The 27154-nt window shown below is 31.8% G+C and overlaps 2 protein-coding genes and 1 long non-coding RNA gene across 6 annotated transcripts; 2 read left to right on the top strand and 1 right to left on the bottom strand.

Moving 5' to 3' along the window:
- The first annotated feature begins 2491 nt into the window (after positions 1 to 2491).
- LOC101220843 (probable leucine-rich repeat receptor-like serine/threonine-protein kinase At3g14840) lies at positions 2492 to 11225 on the top strand. Of its 4 annotated transcripts, none has more exons than XM_031884177.1 (22): positions 2492 to 2541; positions 2622 to 2690; positions 2799 to 2844; positions 2921 to 3012; positions 3606 to 3677; positions 3777 to 3848; positions 3926 to 3997; positions 4077 to 4145; positions 4229 to 4300; positions 4559 to 4630; positions 5876 to 5938; positions 6391 to 6453; positions 6532 to 6564; positions 6675 to 6715; positions 7014 to 7393; positions 7583 to 7778; positions 7950 to 8054; positions 9100 to 9218; positions 9305 to 9515; positions 9613 to 9850; positions 9996 to 10146; positions 10561 to 11225. In XM_031884177.1, the coding sequence occupies exons 4-22, from the start codon at positions 2933 to 2935 to the stop codon at positions 10951 to 10953; spliced, it is 2502 nt and encodes an 833-aa protein (XP_031740037.1). In that variant the 5' UTR covers positions 2492 to 2541; positions 2622 to 2690; positions 2799 to 2844; positions 2921 to 2932; the 3' UTR covers positions 10954 to 11225. The 4 variants fall into 4 exon arrangements, with proteins under 4 accessions (XP_031740037.1, XP_031740036.1, XP_031740038.1 ...); XM_031884176.1 differs by having other exon boundaries at positions 2494 to 2541; positions 7896 to 8054; XM_031884178.1 differs by having other exon boundaries at positions 2495 to 2541; positions 2941 to 3012; positions 7896 to 8054.
- A 363-nt stretch (positions 11226 to 11588) lies between these two features.
- On the bottom strand, positions 11589 to 14850 carry LOC101204726 (50S ribosomal protein L13, chloroplastic). The gene is made up of 4 exons (XM_004145968.3): positions 14441 to 14850; positions 13829 to 14014; positions 13500 to 13670; positions 11589 to 12016 (listed from the first exon to the last, which is right to left on the bottom strand). Exons 1-4 carry the CDS (start codon positions 14711 to 14713, stop codon positions 11900 to 11902), a joined length of 747 nt encoding a protein of 248 aa, XP_004146016.1. The 5' UTR covers positions 14714 to 14850; the 3' UTR covers positions 11589 to 11899.
- Positions 14851 to 17133: 2283 nt separating this feature from the next.
- On the top strand, positions 17134 to 19606 carry LOC116403285. The gene is made up of 2 exons (XR_004215964.1): positions 17134 to 19198; positions 19310 to 19606. It is a non-coding gene; the product is annotated as an uncharacterized LOC116403285 (long non-coding RNA).
- The last annotated feature ends 7548 nt before the right edge of the window (positions 19607 to 27154 follow it).

The following is a 27154-nucleotide window of genomic DNA, read 5'->3' as shown; positions in this document are numbered from 1 at the left end:
TTGGTTAACTAGGAGATGATAATGGGTTTAGGAGAGAAGACAAACTATTAATACCAATATAGATTTTACAATTTGGCTAAAAGTTATTAGCGTTGGATGAGATTTTTTTGGTAAAATCAAAATTAAAATCATACCATCGTAGATATAGTTAGTGGTCCGTTATTCCTAAATATCAATTAATCATTAATACCGATATCAAACTTTTCCATTTATGGGTATGTTGATAGATATTAATTTTAATGTTTGCTTATTAGTTGACTTCTCTAAACCATTTAATTGTTTATCATATTACTAAAGATCATACTTCTAATTTCCTATACTTTAACTTTTTATTTAATCCAAGTTGATTTCCATTTTGTTTGTCAATGACAATTCAAGTGACAAAATATATATATAAAAGGGATTCCCTCTTCTCCAATTTGGGCATTCAAAAAGCAGAGAGTTGGATGTTTTTGTGTTTCATTAGACAGAGAGTGTGATATATATAATTGTTTTGTATGAGTGAATATGTCATCATCTACTAAAAACCTCTTTGTTTCTTTCATTTGTTTCTTCTTCTTCTTCTTCATTGTTGGAATTCATTCTCAGTCCACTAGATTGCCTCTTCATGAAGGTTCTCTCTCATTATTATTATTTTATTTCACTCATACACCTATCTTTTAGTTGGAATCTTTTAATCTTTTTTCATACTCTGTATATGTTTCGATCAGTGTTCAAATACGTTATCATTCAGCTTTGGTTAATGTATGTCTTAATTTGTTTATGACTTATGAAATGTTATTATCGTTTTAGTTTGAGTTGCTGAACCCATAACATTGTAACTTATCGTGAAATCTAATGCCCTAGTCGATAATCATTTGTTTTCTTAAAGAAAAAATCAAATCTACGTAAATACATCTTCTTCCATCTCTAAATTTGCTTACCTTTTTCTTTTTTATCTAATTTTTATCGATGTTCTTAAAAATCGTTTTAAAAAACGAATTCAAATTTTGGAAAACAAAAAAATTTATAGTTTTTACAATTTGGCTAAAAATTTAATTCTCCTTTTTATTGAATGTGGCACGAATTTGATTTTAGAAAACCAAATAGTCATTAACCCAACACTTAATTTTTTAGAATTTATATTATTTTGGTCAATTATTAATAGTATTCCTCTATTTAATATACCATTTGAATTTGGTAATACTATTCCTAAGATTATTTCGGTCTCTTTCATCATCCTAATGTATCTATAGATTTTTTGGTTTAAAATAGACCATTCCAATTACGATGATGTATGTTCAAATTTATGACGAGGTATGAAAAAAAGGATGTTTTTCATACAAATCGTTAATTTACTCTCAAATTGACATATTTTAATGACAAATTCAATAGTTGACCTATTATTTTTAATACAAGTTTAGATATAGATATTTGCATTCAAACCAATATGTGTTTGATTATAAGTTAAGTCATTCATTCTTAAAGTTCGAAAACTTAATTTTTCTTACAAGTTTAACGAAGTAGAAATCGTACTTTCAGTTTTTATGAACATATGTATTAAATAGTGATAAAGAGATTAGGAAGATAAATGGCTCCATACTTAAGAAACTTTGGCATCCTCTTCTTAAGTTCTATATTTGTTCTCTAAATAGATCTTCAAGATAGTATTCTTCCATTTTCATTCATGAAATTAAATATAAGTTTTGGTTAGGGTGGGTGTTGTGTTTGGTTTCCCTCAAATAACCTATAAAAAAACAATAGAAAAACTATAATGGACAACAAATTAGAAAAAACAATAATCATATAACAATATTTTTTTATAAAGTTGTATGTTATATTAAATGATCGATCTATGATCATTCTCATCCATTTTGATATATTTGTAAATAAACGATTTATATATATATATATATATATGCTGAATCTCATAGTAAGATTATAAATCTTATAATAACGTTAAAACTCTAAATTTATTCTATTAATTCCATTGACAGAGGGAAGAGAGTAATCATCTGGATTTTGTGATTTGTGTTTTGGGTGTAAGTTTGTTTTAACTTAATGTGGAAAAAGGTATCAGAATCCATGAAATTAGTAGCCATTTGGATTCTAGGCTTTGTAGGGATTGATATGAAATTGTAGAACACAATGAACATTATTAGTTTACAATTGCATGCAAATATGTTTCAGTGGAAGCTTTGAAGGAAATAGGAAAGAGTTTGGGAAAAAGAGACTGGAATTTCAGTGCTGATCCTTGCAATGGATCCCATGGATGGATTTCTCAACCCAACCAAATCCCTAACAATGTTGCTGGTTTTGAAAATAATCTCACTTGTGATTGCACCTTTCTTAATGCTACAGTCTGCCATGTCATCAGCATGTAACTTCTTCTTCTTCTTCCTCTCTCTTTCTCAATCTTCTGATCAGAATCGAAGTTCTTTGTCAAAATTTTGTGAAATTATATTTTGGGTCTTTGTTTTTGGGGTGCAGAGTTCTCAAATCGCAGAGCCTTCAAGGCACTCTCCCACCCCATCTTGTGCGTTTGCCGTTTTTGCAGCAAATGTAAGTTCTTATCGCCGTTTTATACTCAAAATCAGCGACCCATTTGCTCGATTAGTTAATATCAGCTGTTTTTTGTGCAGTGATCTCACTCGGAACTATCTCAGCGGCCAAATTCCTCCAGAATGGGGCTCTACGAATCTTGTCAGCATGTAATATCTTAGTCCCTTTTTCTCACATCTATGCATTTTCAGATGGACGATTTTTGAAAAGTTATGGTTCTTGATTCTGCAGTTACCTTCTTGGAAATCGGTTGACAGGTTTGATTCCAGAGGAGATTGGGAATATCACTACTCTCGAGAATTTGTGAGTTCTGATTATTTATTTGTTGTTTACTTCCTCATTTCAGTGTTTGGATGACTTTGCCAACATAAATAAATAGTAATGGATTTGCATGCATAGGGTCCTGGAAATCAATCAGCTGTCGGGAAGCATTCCTCAGGCGCTTGGAAATTTGCCCCAGATACAGAGATTGTAAGGCCTTTATATTCTAATTATTTTTCGGATGATTTTCTTTTCTTGCTTAATTCGCGGATTTGATTTTTTATTTTGATGGTTGTGTTTATATGATTCCCTAAACTAGTGTTGAATCTGCAAAATCATACAGTAAATACTACTAACTAATGACATTAATTTTGCATGAGAAGCCTTTACTAACTACTAATTAGGCATGATTATAGTAGAAAGATAGTAGAAGTGGACATGACAGATAATAGAGTGACTAGGACTTATCTAGAATTGATACATTCTTTTAAAAGGATAGTATGTTGTTGCATGTGTTACTTTTATGTCATATCAAATTAAAATGACAAATGTTATATCTAATAGTCATGGTCATCATTTAATTTACTTGTTAATGGACGGATTGCATCAAATCACAATCCAAACTTCTAGATGTAATTGAAGCTTTTTAAAATTCAAGATCTATATAATAAACAATTTATAATTTAACATTTTCTTTTTTCCTTTTCTCGTCGTTGTGGAGAGAGCCAGTAATCAATCATGATTTTTAGACTGACTACTTGAGTAGATTATGTGCATTTATTCATAAGTTTTTTGCTCCGTAGACATCTTACATCAAACAACTTTTCGGGAGAGTTGCCAATGTCACTGGGAAAGCTGACCACATTGAAGGAATTGTAAGTCTTATAATTTTTTCACAAGCTCATTTGTTTTGTAAGCTGCTTGATGCCACAAATTATAAATGAACACTTGAGCCTTACCCTTCGTCAATGCAGTCAAATTGGTGACAATAACTTCTCTGGGCCAATACCAAATTTCATACGTAATTGGACGAATCTTACTAAATTGTGAGACATCAGTTTACTCTTCCTGCTCTTGATTTATTTTGGGCATTGTCTCTCAAAAAATTAGTTTTCTGCGACAGATTCATTCAGGCAAGTGGATTGAGTGGACCCATTCCTTCTGACATTGGACTATTGACAAAGTTATCTGACTTGTTAGTATTCTACTTTATTGTTCCCTCATGAACAACACAACATGTTTTGTATCATTTATGTATGGACTTCTGCATGCAGGAGAATCAGTGACTTGAGTGCATCATCACCCTTTCCATCCCTTCGTAATTTGAAAGACATGACAATTCTGTAAGTTACGTAGTTATTTTAAAACATTTGAGAAGGCCAAGTTCTTCCACCAGTCGATTAATTTTATTTTTGGTTGTCTATAGGGTATTGAGAAGTTGCAACATCTCTGGAAGGCTGCCCAACTATCTGGACAGGATGCCATCATTGAAAATCTTGTCAGTACTCAGTAATTAGTATACATTCACTTTCATCCCTGACTATAACAGTTGTAGCTAGAAAATCTTAAGATAATTTTTTGATAAAATTAAGAAAATTAAGATAATAGCTCCAACTGCTCTGGAGTTCTTACCAAAAATTTGTACACTCAAGATTTCTTCATCTTAATCAAGAGGAAATTTTGGTCATAATTTCTTATGAATATTTGTAAAACCGCTTTCTTTATTCTTATTCTTCTGTGTTAATTTTTTCCTCAGAGACCTCAGCTTTAACAGTCTAAGTGGACGAATTCCAACCAGATTTGATGCTCTTAAAGGGTTGGATAACATGTAAGAAATTTTGTCCAGAAACGATTTTTTATAAAGTGAGAGTATAGCTACTTACTCTTTTATGGATTAAGGAAAGTAAATCGTTTCACAATAGCTAGAACGCATCTGCAAGCAACTGTACTTTATGATTGATGTAATTAACATACTAACATGTAAACTTAGATATTATTATAAAATTATGTAAAAACTTCCAATGTTAAGCTCACTGATGACAGAACTGAATCAACTGATATTTCATTAATAGAAAAAGGGTTATTTTCAAATATAGCAAAATGAACCAAAATATTGCAAAATATCACAGTCTATTTACGATGGACCTCGAAAAACTAGGTCTATCACAAATATATTATGATATTTTGCTATATTTGTAAATATTTTCATAAGTTTTGTCATTTAAAATAATTTTCCGTAGAAAATGGCATGAAATGTTTTGTGAAAATTTAGTACTGGGGTCTGAAGAAAGATAGTGCCTCTTCAACCAGTGGCCTTTCACCCACTTTAAAACAAACTTTAATGCATGGATTTGTTTACATGTATACAATATGGAACTAGCGATAAATAGCATTTTATGGTGTCTAGCTCTAGTGTATGAGATTCAAGATGTTAAGAGGCTCCATGAAAGTTGTGGCAGTATAATAGTTAAGAAATATGTCCATGTATCCTGTTGGATCTTTCTTTCTTTAAGTAAAGAGTCTATATTCGTCTAAATGAATGGTCTGAAGGACATTTTACATTGGGTGAACCTCATTAATTCATTGTGGTCGTGTTAGAAAGAAGCAAGTATTCAAGTGATTAAAGCTTATGGTGTGGAGTTTTATTGAATATGATTCGAGAGAAGAGAACATAGATAAAATCTAACAGTGATTTCGATATATGAGGTAATATAAGTATTTTCTGTCACTAACATAGCAATGATTTCAAGGACTAAAGATTTTGAAACTTAAGGACGGAAATAAAACCTTTCTCGAACAACATGGACTAGAAATGGGGTAATTTTTCCCTTTTCTATACTAGTGAATCATGTGCATTGCAGTTTGAACATAATTTGGTCATGTGAAGCAATATAATTGTTTCTCATTTTGGTTTAAGAACTTTTCTTCTTTTTGTTTAATGTATGAGACAGTTGACAATATCAACCAAGTTATTCAAATGTTATCAGAATTTGTTAGTTTGGGGTAGAATCTCATGATTGACTATAATGCATGTAGTTCATATTTTTAATATGTTTTAATGTTCACCTTTTAGATTTTTAACTGGAAACATGCTAAATGGATCAGTGCCTGATTGGATGTTGAAAGGGAATGGCATGTAAGTATCTTTCCTATTCCTAGTAAATGATTGGCAGCTTCTTGTTTGATGGATTGTACATTTATTTCTTCCTTTCAATGTTTTATGGCATCCTTTTGAGGTTCACTCACTATTGATTCGTAAGTTCTTGTATCTGTAGTTTATACCATATGTGACTACAATTCTACTTTTATAGCAGCCAAGAGATGAAATTAATACGAAGTATTCTATAATTTGTATCCATGGTAAATGAAAACAAACATGATACTGCTTATAACAACTATTTGCTCTAGTGAGAATCTGTGACTTAATCAAGTTGTCTTTTCCTTGTGAAGACGTTGAACCATGATAGGAACTGGTTTCCTGGTTGTAAACTCTGTTTGATTGTATCCTACAAATTTTTTTTCCAGAAACTACTTCAAATTTGTTCAATTTTTCCCTTTAAGGTGTCACACCTTTTTCTTTCTTTACAGTGATCTTTCCTATAATAATTTTACAGTCAGTGTTGCTGGGGAAAGTTGCCGGTCCCAAAAAATGTAAGATTGCACTTAACTATACATATCCAATATTGAAAGATGCTATCTAATTTCTCTGTCACCGCCTCTCCCTGCCAGGAACCTCTTTGCAAGCTCGTCACAAGAGGATTAGTGAGTTTTAACCTTTTGGTGTATGCATTGAATTAGTTTGTTTTTACCTGTATTAATCAAAATTTCCCATAAAGTGATGCTAACTATTGAGTTTTCTATTTCTTTATCAGTGGAGTTCTTTCATGTTTAGCAGGCTCATCCTGTTCAAAATGTGAGTTGAAGCATAATCTTTATGTATACTAGCTTCTTATGACAGATAGAATTCGTTTGAGCTCTTTCCAAGTGATATATTCTCAAAAAAAAAAATTATAACCAATCTCTTCTTAAAGCTGTAAATTGCATATACTTCAACAAACTAAACAAGGGAACTAAAAGGAGAATGCTGAAAAAATTTGAATGAAGACTGGCTTAGATTTTATTTATTTATTTATATTTTTTATGAGAGCTTGGCTTAGATTTATTCTCTTGCTCTACCTTTTGTAGCCAGTAACATTTTTATTTTCTCACAGCTTGGTACTCTCTTCATATAAATTGTGGTGGGAAGGAAGAAACCATAAATGGAACTACAGTTTTTAAAGGAGACCGAAATGCGGGGAGCTCTATGTTTTTTGTAACTGGAACAAATTGGGCAATCAGCAACACTGGTACTTTTTTGGATGATGATGGTGGCTCTCGAGATGAATACACCGCAACAAATTCTTCTACTCTTTCTATGATAAATCCTGAACTGTACATGACTGCTCGTGTTTCTCCATTATCTGTTACTTACTTTGGGTTCTGTATGGGAAATGGAAACTACACTGTAAGCCTCCATTTTGCAGAGATAATGTTTACTGATGACAAGACATTCAGTAGTCTCGGAAGACGCATATTTGATGTTTATCTGCAGGTATAAAAAGTATCTCCCTGCTTTCAAGTTTCACCCATCAAAAAAGTTTGACTGTTATCAAATTCTGAAAATAATTTAAATACTTTCATCAATAAAACCCCACCTTCACAGATTGATTCAGGTAAATAGAAAATCTTTCATGATTACTTGCGTCTAGCATGATAACTTACTAAAAACCCTGAACTGCAGAAAAAGCTGGTGCTAGAGAATTTCAATATAGTGGATGCAGCAGGTGATGTAGGTAAAGCAGTCATAAAAAAATTCCCAGTTACTGTGGTGAATGGAACTGTGGAGATCCGCTTCTATTGGGCAGGGAAGGGGACAAATGCCATCCCTGTGAGTGGAGTCTATGGTCCTCTTATATCTGCCATTTCAGTAGATCCTGGTAGGCTGATCGTCGCCTTTTTTTCGTTGTGATTTAAAATCCAACTCTTCCTTTTCACTTTACTTTATTTGACTGAGCACTTTGGTCCATGTTGTCTCCCACCCTCAATTTATGTAGACTTTGAACCTCCATTTGATGGTGAAGAAACTGGAAAATCTGGTATACCTGTAGGTGCAGTGATCGGCATCGCAGCTGCTGCGGTTTTTGTTGTATTATTGGCCGTTGGAATCTTGTGGTGGAGCATATGCCTACGACATGAAAGGACACTTGAACAAGGTAATCCTAAGACACTGCTTCTTTTTCTCCTCTCTTAATATTGATAGGCCTCTTGTTTCTCTTACTCTTAAAATTACAATGCTTCTTGTCCTTTACACTTGGCTACATTTCTAAGTTTGCGAATTGTTAATGCTATATATAAAAAAAAAATTGACCTTAAGCAACCCCATAACTTGAATTTATGGGACAAGCGGGACTACTTAGTATAGTGTAGAGGGTGTTTTTGATGAATGATGACATTTGGTAATGTTTGAATTTTGACCATGGTAGACCATATATTTCCTTAGTACTTATTTTTTTTCACGGACTAAATGGGTTTGTGTAAAGTTGGAGAACTAAAATTTCTATCTAGAAGTTTAGGTATTAAAATGGAAAAAAACATGAAAATTCAAAGCCAATCAGCTGCAGAAACGTATGCCTTGTTTATCACTCTCCTCATCAGGGTATTATGTTTGTTGCTCGCTTTGAAGATCGGAGTCACCATTTCCTCCATTGTTCCTTTGCTTCTCATTAGTAGGCCATAATTTTGTTTCTTTTATGTCGTCTTTGGCTTTTCAAGATTCTCCATATATGCTCTTTGTTTGTCTTTTATGGCCATCCTTTCCATGGGGACGAGAAAACTATTTGGCTTGCTCAGTCTTAATCGAGTGTTTTACTGTCCTTTTTTTTTCTTTTTTTGTCTTTTTTTTTCTTTGGTCCCTCTGGCTGCAAAGGAAGAGAAGAAACTTCAAAATTCTTCTTCCTCTTTTTTATAGTTTTATGAAACTACTACCTTTCATGCTATCAACCTTTTTCTGATTATAGTCTTTAGTACCTAATTTCCAAATGGAGAACTTTCAAGTAATCCACCTAATAAGGTGTTTTGGGGGGTTTTTACTCCTTTCTTTCATTCATCAATGACATTTATTTCCATTCTAAAAAAAAAATTAATTAAAATAATTAATAATAATAAAACAAACATAAAAGTTCAAGCTCTAACTTATGATTTGGACATGTTTATTAACTGTTTTATAGATGCCTCAGCTTAACTTCACTTGCTGTGCAGAGTTACGAGGTTTGGACTTGCAAACTTGCTCTTTTACATTAAGGCAAATAAAAGTCGCCACAAACAATTTTGATGCTGCCAATAAGATTGGAGAAGGTGGTTTCGGTCCTGTCTATAAGGTAGATACCATCGTAATTGGTAATCACAGCCTCGTCTTTTGCAAATATAGTTGCTATGGTATGTGATTCTTTAAGTGGAAATATAGGGTGTTCTTGCGGATGGCACAACAATTGCAGTAAAGCAACTGTCTTCTAAATCAAAGCAAGGAAATCGTGAATTCGTGAATGAGATTGGCATGATATCTGCTTTGCAACACCCACATCTAGTCAAGCTTTATGGATGTTGTATTGAAGGGAATCAGCTTTTGTTAGTATATGAATACATGGAAAACAATAGCCTTGCCCATGCCTTGTTTGGTAAATATTTGTGCCATATAGTTGACTATTTCTGATTTTTATAAAAGGAATCCATCAATATACTTATAAAGACTTTATTAATGGAAAATATTTGAAGGTCAAGAAGAAAGTGAATTAGAACTGGATTGGTCAACAAGACAAAAGATCTGTGTTGGTATAGCAAGAGGTTTGGCTTATCTTCATGAAGAGTCAAGACTAAAGATTGTCCACAGGGACATCAAAGCTACTAATATTCTGTTAGACAAAGATCTAAACCCCAAGATATCCGACTTCGGCTTGGCCAAGCTTGATGAAGAAGGAAATACTCATATAAGCACTCGAATTGCTGGAACTTTGTAAGCATCAACACTTGAGTTTTTTTGTTTTATATTAATTGATTTGGTTTTTTTGTCCATCTTTTTTCACTGTTGTGTCTATGGACACGAAAATCAAGTCAAAATGAAAAATGAAAAATATTTACGAAAGATGGTGATTTTGCAGTGGATACATGGCGCCAGAATATGCAATGCAAGGACACTTAACTGATAAAGCAGATGTTTATAGCTTTGGAGTTGTAGCTTTAGAAATAGTTAGCGGAAGGATGAACACCACTTTATGGGCAGCGAACGATTGCTCTTATCTTCTAGACTCGGTAATTTGATTTTCGGGTTATTTTTTATTATTACTATTTTTTAGTTCAGGAGTATATGAATGTGAGAATTTTAATTTATAACCTCCTTATTGAAGATATGTGCACAGGTTAAACTATGTTGCTACAGCAATATATGTTATTTAGTTTCTTTTTGTCATGTTAGTTAAGCAAGAATAAATTGAGTCTCCATTTGTAGAACTGTCTTGTCCAACACAGCTTTAATTTTCCAAAGAAGTTTAACTCACCTCTCATTTGATTCTTGTTTTCTTCGTTTGATTTTAGTAGAGTCTATACCTTTTAGTTTTCACAACTAGAACTCCTTATAGTTGTGAAAATGATTTTGTTCCGATATGTGACCTGATGAATATGAAACCTCCGCATACAACTTAGTTGTCTTTCATTTTCTGTTTCTAGGCACTGAAGTTTAAAGAAAAGAACAGTTTATTGGAGCTAGTTGATCCAGGGTTAGGCTCCAACTTCAACAAAGGAGAGGCACTGAGAATGATCAAAATTGCTCTCCACTGTACTAATGTCTCTCCTGCAGCAAGACCTAACATGTCATCTGTAGTGAGCATGTTGGAAGGCAGGCAGGGTATTGAGGACATAGTGTCAAATCCAAGTGTCACTAAAGAAGCAAGAAATGCAGCATGGACTCGATTATTGCAAGACAACGACCGATCTAATAATGCAAACCAGAAGCATGGTCTGTTGGCTGATGTTTCGACAACAGGTTCTTCAACCTCTGGAAGCGATCTCTATCCGATCAACGTATCTCAGTACTTGAACAACAGAGATACTATACTATGAATTGCATGCCCTCTCAGGTGATTTGTTTCAATTGCACAGGGAAAAGTGCAGCTTTTCATCTTTGGCAAATTGCAATTGCCCTCCTAGATGCTTTTATAGAACAAGATAGCTTTGCCCTATTTGATGGCTTGCACTGTAGAACTAGTTTCTAAAAACTGTGATCTGATGATTGAGTGTTCTGATATCCAAAATCTTTTCAAATTGAAAGTCATTCCTCTCTCATTTCCTGGTTTAGAGAATCGAATAATAGATTTTAGACCACTGTTTCAAAACTTCAAAAACTTCCTAGGAAAAGAACCAATTTACGTTCTTTGATATGAACCAATTTGGTTTTAGATGCAGAAAATAACACTATTAGAAAGAAAAAAAAGTGAAATCTAGTGGTAGAATGTTTATTGATAAAAGCCATTTTATTATCTTCTTTTATTCTTGTATTTTTCTTAATGATAGTTTTTTGCTGTTGAATGATATTTAAATAATTTTTTAGTCGATTTTAACTAAAACGAAGTGATAATTGCAAAGTCAGGCATAATTGATAATTTTTTTATATTCAATTTCAAAGTTATAACAACTCCACACAATGTATCTATTATATTAATATATGCCTTCTAGAGCTCCAAAAGTGCACACTATCGTTCGAAACCTTTGGCCATTTCTACACCAAGAGAACTCTCTAAATAGAGAAATCAATCAACAAATGTAATAAAAGTACCATTATCACAGCCTTTAACAGGGCAAGATTTAAGGATTTCCTCTTCTGATTTAATAACTCTGCAAACGCAACTTTGGGTCAAGATACTAGAATTTGGAATTAAATTACAGATCAAATGCTGATATCAAATTGAGTTGAAGCATGGAAACTCTGACTCGTTTCTATGAACATTGAAAACCTCAGACAAGAGAGTGTTGTCTCTTCGTCCATCGTTTGCTCTTAGTAGTTCATACACTATCTTTCTTTGTTTATCCTTTTGTCCCTAATTGGCAGGTCAACTGGCTTTTGTGCCTCATGTGGATGGTCTGGTCCTTTGTAAACCTTCAAGTGGTTAAAGAGTGCTCTTCCAAGCTGCACATATTTTGCCATGGTTTGAAACACCCAATACAATATCAGGAACATCAATAAAGGCAGGAAACAGGGAAATCGTATACACACAATATGGAGCAGTTTACAGGAAATAAAAACTGAGAAGGTTAACAGTATTTCAAGCAAGGCAATTACTTCATAGCTACTTAAAAAGAATCTAAAGAACAGTTTCATCCACGATGTGTCAAAGCAATGACAACGAGAAGTTCCTATGTCAGAATACACCGCATCATGAACACAAAAAATTGTTCAAAGGATGATGCAGAAGCAGGGCTGTTTGATTTTTTTTATGGAGGTTGTTCCTTTTTCACAACATAGATTTCATTTTGCTGCATCATTCTCGAAGAGCTGAAACTTAAGATAAAGCTATCTTATACAGTTAAACCCAGATAAACCTAGTACGGTGGTCTCACTGACCCTAGGGTTTAGAGAAGTACAATATATACTCTCTAACCTAGTGGCGTCGTATTGTATTCTAAAAAATTCTCTCTAATAAAATTGTTCTCCTTTGCTCTATGGACATAGCTAACACACTGTTAGTGAACCACGTATATCTCTGTGTCAATCTCTATATGTTTTTTGTATTGTTAATTGTTGATTTCATAACACATATGCTAGGAATTCAGAAAGCATGAAATTTACAAATCAATGGTTGCGGTTCAAACGATACCCAAAAAATTTCAAAATCCACTAAAGCAACTACTTTAGCTTTCCTGGTCCCGAATTGCCAAAAAATCATCCAAGACAGTTGTCAGACTCAATCAACCATATAGGTCTTCGACTCTGGTAGTGCCAGTATGACTTAAAGGGAAAAAGATTTTTACTATTAAATGTAACCAACAGATTGCCGGTAGAGTAGCCAAAGAATAAAGCAAAAGACCATATGTTTGTTTCTCAAACACTTCAAACTTTTCCAAGCAACTCGTTCTTGTCACATCCTCCACATGGTTAACCTAACAAATTACAATCCAAGTAGTGAAATCCTCTTGAAGAGATTTTAAAAGGCCAGCAGAAATCTTATTTTCTTATAATTGGAGATTCTTCTAATGAACTGAAAGACACGATTATTTGCCATACATCAACTCATTGCTTCAAGAATCCTATGTTGTAGAGAGTGTGAGAATCATTGGAAAAACTTAAATTTGAATCTGAAGCTCTAACACTCCATTGGTGATAAGTTTGAGGAACTCTACTGTAAGATGGAATATAGCTAACCAATAGTCTACACTACCGCAACCAAAATACCAAAAGCTATCTTAAACGACTAACTAAATCTTCTAAGAAAACTGATCAACCAAATGGAGCAGAAAATATACTTTCCGCATAATCTTTTGACACAATTTTCCTAAATGGAGCGTCACTCTAAACTTAAACAATCACGCTTATCACCCACAAATATTCAGTTTGCAGAATAGTCTGCGTGCATATCAATATGGCACTTGAGTAGAAGGAAGGAACCACTTACCCTCCCTTTTGGAAGCATACCACGAACAGCATGCTCGATAATTCTTTCAGGAATTCTCTGCTGTAGCTGATCAAAAGTTTCTACAGTCATACCACCTGGTCGCCCTGAATGCCTCCTGTATAGTTTCTGAGTCCTCTTTTTACCAGACACCGCAATTTTTTCTGCATTTACCTAAGTAGGATCAAGAGCATTAGTATAATTCAGGGGTTATAATGAATAAGCAACTAAATGAAAACAAATAGCAAGAAAGTTCAAGTTGAGTAGATAAAAGCGCAATCAATGCTGTAGTGATTGCAGCTAAAACATTATGTACAAGTACAGCCACATACCACAATCACAAAAGCACCCATATCCACACTAGGAGTATAGGTTGGCAAATCCTTCCCTCGGATATGATTGGCAATAGTTGAAGCTAGTCTTCCCAAAATCTTATCAGTGGCATCAACCACGTACCAAGGTTTTTCTGTGTTCACATGATCTGCCGCCTTCGGGTACCACGTTTTATTCCATATATCCTGAATGGAAAAGAACAATGACTGCTAAGCATCCAAATCTGAAAATTGAAAACAAACAAACAGCTAGCTAAAACAGGAAACAATTCTTTAAGTTTCGGAGAATGGGCATATCAAATTGGCCTAACAAGCAAAGAGAGGTTTGTATGTTCAGTCATAAGAACAATTACACTTGTACCCAGTTTTTTTGTTGATAGTTTCTGTGAAAATAACTTCAATAGATCAACGGAAAGAGACATTGCAATACGGAGAAGCCAAATGTTCGATGTAACAGCCCCAAAAGAAACAACAAACAACAACCCATTAGCGTTTTAGGCTTAATAGGAACCCATTAACGTCTTATGCAAAAAACGAGTTCAATTACGCTCAAACTCACGATACCAAATTTAGCGCAAACAAATAAACATATTGTATGATCTACAGACGTACAGGGCCGTCGAGCTCGTCGCCCTCGAACATCCACCGTTGTTCCAAAGGGACACGATCCAGCTCTTGGGCTCGCACTTGAAGGGCCGACCTCTTGGAGTTGGAGGTTAGAGAAATGGAGGTCTGGGTTAGAAGAAAAGAAGATTTTGAATGTGGGAGTGGAAAGGCAACAAGGAGTGAGTTTCTGGGAAAGCTTTTGTTACTTGTGGTTCCATTGGTGAGAGTGGAATGTAAAGAGAAAGTGGGTGTAGAGGAGGAAGCACAGAGCATCGCCATTGTAGCTCTGGCAGTGGCTCTTTCAGCTGGTGAATTGCTGCTATGGAATGTGGATAAGACTCCTTCTTGCCCCTTTGTGAATTCGGAGATGAGAAAAGGGAAAACGGTGGGAATGGATAAATTTGCCAAACACAACTTCTCTTCTACATTACCATTATTTTTCTTTCTTACCAATTATTTTGGGAAAAATATGTTTTTTACCTTAATTGGAAATTTGGAAACATACCCTACTCTCCAATATAATAAAATAAACTAAAATATCACAATATATCTACCATAAATAACATAGATTAATTAAAACAAGACAATGTTTTCAGCAAGAAATTTCGACTAATTAAATTCTATCACATTGTCCCAACAAATATTTGATAATTATATTTTATTGGATTTTGATAATTAAGTTTACTCAATTCAAGTCCAATAAGGAGAACTAAGTCCAAACTCAACAAGCAAATGGATCCAAGTCCAATAAAGTAAATGAGCCCAAGTTCAAACTCAATAAGGCAAATGGGCCCAAGCCTAAATCCAACAGGTAAATTGGTCAACGTCCAAGCCCAACCAACAAATGGGCCAAAACCCATCTAAAGCCCACAAAATTTCTTTATAAATAAAGACATTTGTCACTCATTTGAGGGGGTCTTTGGTTGAATGAAGAATTGAAGCTCTAAAGAATTGAAGATTCAAACTTCTATAAAGCTCTCAAGACATGCAAGTTTTTATCAACTTCGAGATCATCATCTTCTGAAATATTGAAAACTTGGAAGATCAAACTTTTCTTGAATTTCAGAAGACTGAAGCTCAGATAGATTTGCAACTTCAACATCCTAAAGACCGAAGATCAAGAAATTCTAAGTTAAAAGATCGAAGATCAAGAAATTCTAAGTTTTTAACTTGTATTAGAGAGAAAACATCAAATGAGTAAATACTAGAGATTGTATTCACAATATTCATAAATATATAGAAGTTCAATTCCACAAAATACGTTTCTTCAGAATCTCGTGTGAAGACAATGTTAAGTATGTTAGCATTTTAAAAAGAAACTAAAATAATAAAGATAAAATTATAACATTTAATCTAAACAATTAGATTTAAACCAAAGATTAAATGGGGTACATTTTATAACTTACCAAATGAAAATTAAACTAATTTTGAAACATCAATTTTATTTTTTTTATTAACTTTTAAAAAACGGAAAATCTTATAAAGTGACCAAAAATATTTTGTGATTGATCTTTTTGCTATGTTTCAATGTCATATTTACCTCCAACATTTTTTAAAAATAGAGATCATTCTCTTCTACTTGGTCCTTCCCCCTCTTCTCATTATCTCTTTCTCATGGTGTGATCGCTCTCCTCTTGTCTTGTCTTTCTTCTCGTTGTTCCAGCTTTCAATTTTTATCATTTTCATGTCTTGATGCATTGTCTAATATTTTTTGAACGATCACCTAACTTTTAGTAAAATGTCATCATATTTTATTAGAAGAGAAACAACCTTTGATTAAGTTTTGAAAAACGATCTCTCAACTGTGATTAAAAGATTGTCCAAATTTTTTATAAACGATCTGCCAAATTTTATTAACGAATCGTCCAGTAAATAGCTAAATAATAAGGTATCACCCATAAAAGAAAATAAAAGATTGTCCAATAAATACTAAGCAATCGTTCAACTAATCCTAAATGACCACTCGTATTCATAGGATTTTTTACATCCTTTTTAACCCTATAGCAAAATGTTAAAGCAACTTTAGTATTAAATGAGTTCAATTTTTTCATTTTGTCATTGTTGGGGGAAGAGTGAAGGAAACATACAAAACACATAAGAAGTGAGTATTTAACTTTGAGGATAAAATCGATATTTCACCTACCAAAGTGTCAACCATAAACAAGTTTTTAGGAAGAAATTGTGAACTTTTTTAATAATGTTATTTTGAAAAATAATGACAAAAATAGGGTAGTCTGAAAACAATTGACAAAAATAGAGTAGCTTAAGTCATTTACCTGATCCACAACTTGGCATGTACACGACTTAACTCACATGTCTATCATGTGTGGCAGTTAATGCTACCATGTTATCCGACATGTGGATCGTCCTGAACTGAGTACACGATTTTAATTTATTGTATAATGTTTAAACTCTAATTTTTGAAATTAATAAATTTTGTGTATCTGGTTTGATTGGGAAAAGGGTAGAAGTTTCTTTTCTATTTCTCTCCCAACAACAAACATTATGTAAGTAGTATATACATACATATATGTATGTATATATGTATGTATATGTATGTATGTATATAATTGTCAAAGTATAATTAAGATCAAGTGTATTTTGATAATTTAAACATCTTTTTCTTTTAAAGAAAAAACCACAAGATTGATTATTTTGCCGTTTTTTGAATCCTAACCAACATAAAACTCACAGTCCAACCAATCCGACTCCATCATTAACTTCAATTTATCAACTTTCTGTAAGACCCACTTCAAAATATGTTTATAAATTCTAGTTAGCTGTTTTATGCTGCTTCTTTTGTTGGGTTTCTGTCTTTCTATGTAATCTATGGTGTTCATGTTCCTTGTCTGCGTTTGGAAGGAATTTGCTTATCTCTGCTGGAAATTTCTAGTAATAGGCTCTCACATTTTGGTGTTTCGGGATCTCCCTGATTTTATTTATCGATCCACGAAAAGTCGGCTAGAAATTTATTATTTAACTATGGTTTTTTCATGAAAATATGATTCTTCTTTCGTGGATTGACTCAAAGCTTTTAGTTAATTCTTTTGCTTTGGTATTGTTTGTCATCATAAATTTGATTTATTAATGGGATGTTTAGTTAATCCTCCTGAAAATGCTCCAACAACATGGCATGTTTAGTTGGGTCTCTCTTTAACGGTCTGGCCATCTATGTGGCCAACTTCATGATCATTTTTTATTAGGTTGTAGCTAATGTGAACTTATTGGTAAGTGGTAACTGGTTTTTACAGTTTCCATTAATTATTTCTTGTACAATTTATCAGTTGTTTTCAATCTCTCTCTCTCCTAATAGATGGAAAAGGGCATTCTTAAGTATGTAAGAGTTACTATGAGTTGACGGGTTAGCTCCAAACAGTGGGAGAGTCATAAGATCGGAAGTACTTTCTCGTCCTTGTATTCCAATTTTTCAAATGTTGTTCAAAATCCTACTCTATTTGGTCATGTAGTCCATAGTCGAGTTGCCTTCCATTTTTTTACTGTTCTTAATTGTTCCATTCAACTTGGACCATTTTAATCTTTACACTGTTTTATAAATGGAACAATTAAGAAGTTGTCCCTTTTGTGCCAGCTATGTAGAAAGTCTTTAAAGAATTGTTTCCCTTCACTTTTCTATCGTTATATCTTTGCCTGTGCAGCTCATGGATTTTACAGAATTTGGTTTGTTTATTCCCATCCAGAAGAGATATCTAATGACTCATTGATCAAGAAACCGAAGAGAGAAGGCCAAAAAGGCAGACGTTCGTGATAATGTTTGTGTGCCTTGCAACAAGAAGCTCAGTGGCTCAATTAATAGCAGAACCACACATCTAAGGAATTTCAATTCATTTAATGTTTTAAATGATTCAATCATGACGTTTGTCAACTACTTGCAGCCAAAAGATTAAAAAAGAACGGTTCAAGCGGTCTTGACAAGATAATCAGAAGAACTAAAGAACACATGTAGAAGAAAAAGGCATATTTTGAGTAACGGTAGACTATTTGATGTATGCTCGGCTACACATACCATGAATCCAATTGCTAAAGAAGTGACAGAAGCGATGCAAGAGGTTAACAAAAAGATTCAAGGGAGTTTTAAATATATCAGAAGTTCACAAATCACTTAAGGGAGGTTCAATGAGATGGCTCATCATATTGGGATCACCAGTCAGATGATATTGTTCTAATAGTCGTGGCCTATGAAATTGAAATGTTGTAGAATACATGGATGCATTTAATCTTCTACGAAAGCATGATCCTCAGTTGCATTAGCTCTCTTACTGCTTTAGAGTGGGAATGGACAACTAGTGTTGCTGACTATTTGAAACCTTTTGTCAGAATCGTGAACTCTTCCCAGGTAACAGATCTCCTATGCATACATATATTTTCCTAAGATGTGTGATCACATTCAATTAATCATGTGGTGTAAGAACTCGGATAATCTTCTCAACTCCTGTGCATTGAAAAAAAAAAAAGCCAAGTTTGATAAATGTTGGACAAAATGGAGTCTGGCTTTGGCAGTAGCTGCTTTTCTAGATCCAAGGTTCAAAATGAGTTGATTGAATACTACAATTAGCAGATTTACGGTAGTACAGCCTTGGATCATATCAAGAAAGTTTCTAATGGTATCAAGGAATTTTAGGATGCATATTCAATCCGCTTTACAATGGGTGATCAAGGTTCAGCTTTGCGTGGAAGCACAGACAGGCAATGACTCTAGGCACAGGCTGAAGACCTTGAAAGAGTCCCTTCATGAAACTTCCCAAGGTCAGAGTGTGATGTCTGACTTGAACAGATATTTAGAAGAATCAGTGTTTCCTCGAAAATTCGATTTCAACTTAAACAAACATATTAAATTGATGAAAGGTCTACATGCAGAGGTAACCAATCTTGTCCATGATGGCTCGTGATGTTATCAAGACTCCAATGTCAAGCATTGCACCCGAGTTTGCATTTAGCGTTGGGAGGTCAAGATCTTTAAGCCCCGATACTGTATGTTTTGCTATGTTGTACATAATGTAAATATTTGAATGTTTTGCTGGCAATGAGAATTGTAAGTATTCATATCACTGATGTCCTGTGAGTAAGGATGGTCGTTTAGAAAGATTCTATGTTACGTGTGTTTGGCCTTTTCATATTATTTAAATTAATATTATCATTAAGCCATTTTACAAATCATTGCTATACTGCAAGTTAAATAATTTCATATTGATAAAAGTGTGGTGGAATATAAGAATGATCATATTTTGTGTACTTTTGTTATATTGTTTTTTATTATTCTGAACTTTCTTTTTTCCTATTTCAATCAAGATGATTTTACTTGTTCAATCCTGATAACTGATATATACAAAATCAATCATAGTTGTACTTTGCATTTAATCCATCCTTATGTATTACAAAAGACTGAGGCGAAGCCCAACAAAAATTCTTAGGCCTGCTACCTTTGAAATTATATATCATACATGAACCCCATTTTTTCCAATTGTTTGAAAACATTTATGTTGTGATTGGTAAATGGTTATTTAAGGCACCGTTGGATGATCATTACATTCTTTATTTATTTATTTTTTTTTAAATTAAGCTTATTTTCTCTTCATTTTATTTAATGATGTGCAACTTTTCCATGGACAATTATTGAATTCTTGGTCAAATTCGAAAAGCAAAAATAAGTTTAGTAAAGAATACATTTTTTAGTTTTTAAAAATTGACTTGGTTTTCTAAACTATCCGTAATGTTATAAGATTAATTTTCAAAAGCAAAATGGTTATACCAAATGGAGTCTAAGTGTTTAAAAGGTCAATCTAGATACAACATGATTAAAGGAACGGATATTTACTCACTTAAAAAATCTTAAGAAACAACAAATAAGAATAAATGAGAAAACTTGATAACCATCCCTTTTAGAATTAAAATTAAGAGTTTACATTCAAAGACCAAATAGAGTAGGTGTAAGAAACTCGTCGTCGAAGACAACATGGGTTTTTTAGGTCACGTTAAAAAAAAAAAAAAAAAATTCATAAACCTCATCATTTATGTTTCACAAATATATCGCATCTTTTGAAAGTTGCAATATTATATCATTGATCTTTCATTACCATTTCAAACCTATTTTGAAGTTGAAATCCTTTAAAATTTCACACAAACATTAAAACTTCAAATAATAGTGCGGTGGTGAGCACAAAACAAAAAATCCGGATCATCACACTTTTCCAAAAATTCGATCTTTCATTCTATATTTCAAAGATTTTCTACCTCAACCACTGTTATAAATTTTTTAAAAAAAGTTAAAAGTAATATTGTAACTTTTGGAAGAAAGGTATTTTTTAAACAACAAAATGATAGAGATAACTAATTGATGGGTATTTTTTGTAACTTAACTCCTTTTAAAAAAAACCATTTAATTGAAGAAAAAAATTAATAAATATATGGCTTGAGGGACAAGAAGAAAAAGAAAAGAAAATTGGATGAAATGGTTTCAATAAAGAAAAAAAATTGATGGGGTAGTTGATAATTGTCACATGGAAAATTTGATTGGAGGAGGAAGAGAAGGAATTAAAAGGGAATGGAAAAGGGTTTGATATCCAAATTTCATTAGACACAATGATAAGAAAGATGGGGCACTTCCAAGTTCATTAAGAAATTAATAGAGAAAAAAAGTTTCAAATATAATCTTTAATGGTCCCTTGTGTTTTGGAGATTCTAGACCACCTGCCCCCACTCTCTTCTTCCCCCTCTCCCCTCTCATTTTGTGCTCTCCTCATTTTTCCAAGTTAGTGATTATAAGAACGGACACACGTAATCAATTTGTAATGCACTGTAAAACGTAATCTAAAGTTTATGTTTGAATTGAGTATATTGAGTATGAATGATAATAATAAATTCATTTTTGTTAATTTTCACCTTTTTCAACTAAACTTTATTTTTTATCGTTTTGTCACCTTTTACGATTTCTTTTTTTTCTCTCTCATGATTACATTTTAGCTCTTCAACACACACTCCTAGTGTGCTTGGTTTAACTTTTCAGATTATTATCAGTGTCCTAGAGTTCGTCAATCACTAAAATGGTTTTTTAGTAAAGGGTGAGAAATGAAGTTATTTTTATTATAAATGTATTTCAATATATATATATATAACATGGGAATGTTACAAAATCTCATATACTTCCTATTAAACTTTAAGATGTAACATACACTCTCCAATAAATCTTATATTATAACATTCATCATTTCACGTTTTATAAACAGTAGTGTGTGATATTTTGGGGTGCTCTCTATTTTCTTCACTCAACTTTGCTCTCTACTTGACTTCTTTGCTCTTGAACACTATTCTTATCTTATCTCACAACAATTTTGAAGGAACCTCTCCCACTGGTTCTAGAAAAAGTGTTTCATTAGAAGTGCCTTTTAAAAATTTTGTGATATATTAAATTACTAAAATAACCTTCACTTAACCTACTTCCATGATCAACTGCTCGTAAATTTAAAGGTATTACTAAGTTGTATTTAATAATTGTCGTTATTTATAATAATTTGTTGCTTGAAAAAACATTTGAAAGATTGGACAAACTAAATAAATAAACGAAAAAACATCTTTATAACACTTTAATTTTTAAAAATAGTGTTTAAAAGAACTGTTTTTTAAAAAGACACTTTTTATTTATTAAAGGAAGTCACTTTTAACTTGTGTGATTTTCGTACCAACGTTGATCAACTGTTTCATCCCAAATCACTTTATACCGTTATTTTCAAAGAAAAAAAACACTTTATTATTAAAATGAGACACAACATTAACACGGATATAAAAGAAATCCAATATCAAAATAAATAAATATGAAATCTCTCCATAAATTTCACTTGTCTCCAATCTATTTGAAATTTCAACCAATGTGTATCTTCTAAAATCTACCAAGTGTCACTATTAAGAGACAATATGTTCAGAATTACACAGTCACTAAGAGTTGGCATCTCCAAGACACGTGACAATGTAGATGAAATGAAACGGTGGAGGAAGTGACACATGACAATTGACACTAAGCATAATAGAGCATCTATTTTTTAATGATATTTATAATAAAAAATACATTTTTTACAAAAAAAAAAAAAAAAAAAAAAAAACTCATTATAAAACTATTTCTTTTTAAAACATGTTTAATTAACTAGAGTAATAACCTTTTAAAGTAAATATATAGTCGAATAATTGAAATAAAGTATATGTAAACGATGAAATGCATGGCTTGTGGTCTCAATAGTATTATTCTCATTTTTTTTTCTTTCTTTGTCATAAATATAAGTTTGAAAAGAGAAAATTACAACTAAGAAGAAAATAGTTTGATATATAAACTCAATTGTCCCTCACCCTTGTATATGATAGGTGGTAGTAATTGGTAAGGCTACAACTTGTAAATGGCTATCCCTACATTGTCTTTTACTATCATGACAAATGGAAAGATAATAAAAAAATTGGGAAAACTACCTTTTCCTTTTATTCTTTAAATTTCAAGAAATATATGTATATATATATCTTTTTATTTTTAAGTTTATAAGGTAGAGTTATTTTATACCAATCCTTCGGCCTTTAAAAATAGATTTAAAATGTTCGTCCTTTTATTTTAAATTATTATATGTCACTTTAATTTATATGAATAATTTCTAAAAATTAAATCCTACTTCAAAACTTTTTTTTTTCTAATTTTAGATATTGTATAATTTAAGAAATATATATCAAACAAAAAAATATTTTTAGAACCTCGTAAACCTAATTTTAAATTAAACGTAAAAAATGAAATGATTTACAAACTATAAGAAACTCAAATGAGCTAAGAGAATTTAATAATTTTACTATAATCTAACTTTTTGCTATATTTGAAAACTCCACAGGGACTAAAAAGGTAAACTTTCCTTAAAAAATATGATTTAGTTGTGCTCATTTTGGTTTTTATTCATGAATTTCAAACACATAGTTGAAAATTAAAGGGTCTTTTAAAAAATATAACAAAAAATGGATAAAATATTTACAGTGTATAAAACAATTTTGAAAACGAAAAAAACTTAAAAGCCCATCGATAGATTTACATAGGGGCTAGCGAAAACACATGTCATTTCACATTATCAATTTTAATATTAATTTTGAAGTATCTAATATTACAATATATACTAAATAGTGTTCTATTTTAAACAAAATATGGTTGTAGATTTAAGTCGATGTTTACAAATTTTAATACGATTGTGTACCTCTTTCAAATTCCTTACTTTGAAGAGTTTCAGCATTCACTTCCTTACTTGTAAGTTCCAAAAGCATCATACAAATTAATAATATATTTTAACTGTGGATTTATTAAATTCATTATATTTTTAAAGCACCATAACACCCATTTTTGGTCATCAAATAATAATAATAATTATTATTTTGGTATACTTTCGGATATTCATTTTCAATCTATACACTTCGTTAATCTTAAATTTAGTTTGTCAAACGTAGGATAAATAACAGCAATAATCTTAATAAAAATGTAAGAAAAGTATAGAATGTAAATATATTTTGATAGTTTACTAAATTAATGCTATTTAGGTTTTTTTAAAAAAAAAAAAAGAAGAAAAAAAAGAAAAAAATGATCGTATTCTTTTTAGAGGTTTTAAAGCAAAGATCTTAGAAATCTTTTGGTCGGCAGGGGATTTCTCCTCTCTGGCCGGCAATGTTTGGTGGCTATCAATATTCCCCAAAATCTACTTTCCCCTATTTTCCTTTTTATCTTCCTTTAATATCATTATTGTTTCTTAATACTCTCTATCTTTCTTTTTTCTTTTCATTCTTCAATTCTTCTTTTCGTTTATTGGCACCTCCTGACGTCTACCTTACTTCACTCTGTTTTTTGTTTTGTGATTTTTCAAAAACCATGGCCTTTCATTCGTACACTTCAAACACTTTTTTTTTCTTATTTAAATGTCAGTACAAAATTTTATATTCAATTAACATTTTAGTTTCAATCATTCCAGGAACATGTGTAATTCTAATTTAATGTTTCTCATTTTATAAAAATCTATAAATCAGTTCTTGTTTAAGATTTTCTAGACACACGAGGATATTTAATCAAACCACTTGTAGGTAGCCATTTTTAGAATAATAGTTAAATATATAGCAATATTTTTTTAAAAATTATAAATATAACAAAGTTTATTAGTGATGCAAATTTTTTAAAATGTTGTCGTTATATACTATTAATTATTTTGAATTTAATTGTTATATTTACAACTATCCCTTTTAACAAATCATTGTTTGTGTTGTAGGGACTATTTAAAATTGAGTTATTATTGTTGAATGTGTTGTGGGTGGATTCTATAATGAAGGATAAAAGTGAAATGAAATTAATATGAAAGACCAATTTTGGTTCAGAAGGCTCAGTTGATTTCAGACGGCGGGCACAAATGACCCAAGGCGTCAAGCCATGCCCAATAGAACCCAAGGAGATTGAAAGGAATCTAGCCCACAAGGAGTCGGGCGAAAAATATTATCTTCTCCTTCCAACCTTTTAACTTCAGCATCAGAATGACTATGGAACTACATATATACTGATGTCTAGGCTTCTCTTTGCTTGCAGACCTACTCTCTTCCTTAAAGTACAAATATACCGTTGTCATCTTGTGGTCGAGATTAGTTACTTTTTGCTTGGTCAAAATTCGACATCAACAAATTTCTAAATGATTATAACATAAAACTATATCATTTTATGAGTCTACAATGCTAACAAATTAAAATGAAATTTTAACGATATCGTTCTATCAACATGAGTATAGTTTAGCGATTAAAGTACATATATCCTCATCAAACGAGCTTAGAGGTTCAAAACTTACTCTCAAATGTTATACTAAAAAAATAGATAGAAATAATTAAGTACATAATAAACAATATAATGTATAGTTAGAGGTATATTGTGCATTCACATAATATGTTTTGTTTTTAGTTAAACAAATATACATGTCAGTCCAAAAAATTCAAATACCAATCCTCTTAACTAGTCGAGGATGCAAACCTAAATAGCATCTATATGAAATTTTTTCTTTTTCTTTTTGCTTTCGCAGTAGGAGGGTGTACTAACGTAATACGTGTAATGTAATAATATTTGTTTACTTAATTTGTTGGGATTTAGCGGTTTGTGGATTGTTGGAGGAGCATGGGTCATCTGATATATATTCAATATTGTATGCTGATGAGGGGCTTTCTCTTCTTTTCTGCTCCACTAAATGCCTTCCCTCCCCTCTCATGTGAAGCACAAAAAGTTCACGGCTAACACACTCACACGTGGAACCCTTTCCTACTGTTTGCTTTCGATTTTCTATTATTCTTTCTTCTTCCCAATATCCTCCTTCCAGTTTTGAAGTCACCAGACCCACTTATATACTATCTCGTTTTTATATACTATATTCAAAATATTGATTTACACTCTTAGGTCAATATTAATATCTAAATACCTGAAAACATTAAAAAAAAAAAAGTCACAAACCAGTCCATATATATAAATTTAATAGCACGAGTGTGATGTCTTTGATTTATTCTCATTTAAGGTATATATTATTTTGTACAGATAATACAAGTCGTTTATGTTAGCGTTGCTATCGGATATATTTACCATATATTTTCATTCGTCTTCTTCTATCATGAGTCAATTACTTTATAAGGTCGTGACTAATAAAGTATATTAATTGTGTATATTTTATTTTTTTCGAGAAAATTTAAATTTATAGGGTGAAGGAAGTATTTCAATTTTGGAATGAGCTAAGAAAATTTAAGAATTACTACCTACACTTTTTTTTATTCATTCACTTATTTAATATTATCAACTAATCAGAATGGTTCGTTATTAGACCATGGTATTTTATTCACCAAATACAGCATTATTGTATACTCTTTCATATGTATGGCGCAACCCAATGCTTTTTTCAAGTTTGTAATCTAATCTTTTGCCTCAAAATATTGAAATAAAAAAAATTAACTCTTGACAGTGATATATGTTGTATATGTAAATCCTAGATGTGAAAATATGCAGAATTCCTATGAAAAAAAAAACAAAAGGTATAAGTAGAAAAAAGAAAAAACTAATAGATTAGACCTAAATCGATATGCTGAAATAAGAAATAAGGACCAATGAAATGAAAAAATGACTCATAAATAGAGTTCGGGTTCGAATTCCATAGATAAGTAATGTATATAATGATAGGCAAATGAAAGACTTTCCAAAGATTTATCCATATATATAATTTGAAATTACTTTAGGGCCAAGTGACTTATATATGTATATATAGATATAGTGTGTACATATATAACTTTATAAAAACGTTTGGTTTGTAGGATGAGTGATATTTTCATTAAAGACGGATTATATATACTTATTATATATATTCAGAATACGAGAGTGACTCAAGATTCTACGAGATAGTTTTTGAAATAGTTATAATTGGTGTTACTTATTTAGAAAACTATGAATTTTGATACATTTATTAGCTAGTGTTACCATTTTAGTTTGAGTTTGGGTTATGGTTATAGTTTAAGTAAACACAGTAAAAAGCAATTCAATTACATTTGTGATTGATGATGGAATAAAATTGAAATATTTAAAATATTTGAAATATCAAAAAACTCATCTAAAAGGGCAAACTCCATTATAAAATTATAAACGTAATCTACACCCAATTTGAATTGCACTCATGTCTAGACTTCTCTAAAAGCATA

The sequence above is a fragment of the Cucumis sativus genome, chromosome 4 (assembly GCF_000004075.3).
Source record: "Cucumis sativus cultivar 9930 chromosome 4, Cucumber_9930_V3, whole genome shotgun sequence".
Lineage (NCBI taxonomy): Eukaryota > Viridiplantae > Streptophyta > Magnoliopsida > Cucurbitales > Cucurbitaceae > Cucumis > Cucumis sativus.
The sequence above is the reverse complement of the archived record's forward strand: the minus strand, read 5'-3'. Positions and strand labels throughout refer to the sequence as shown.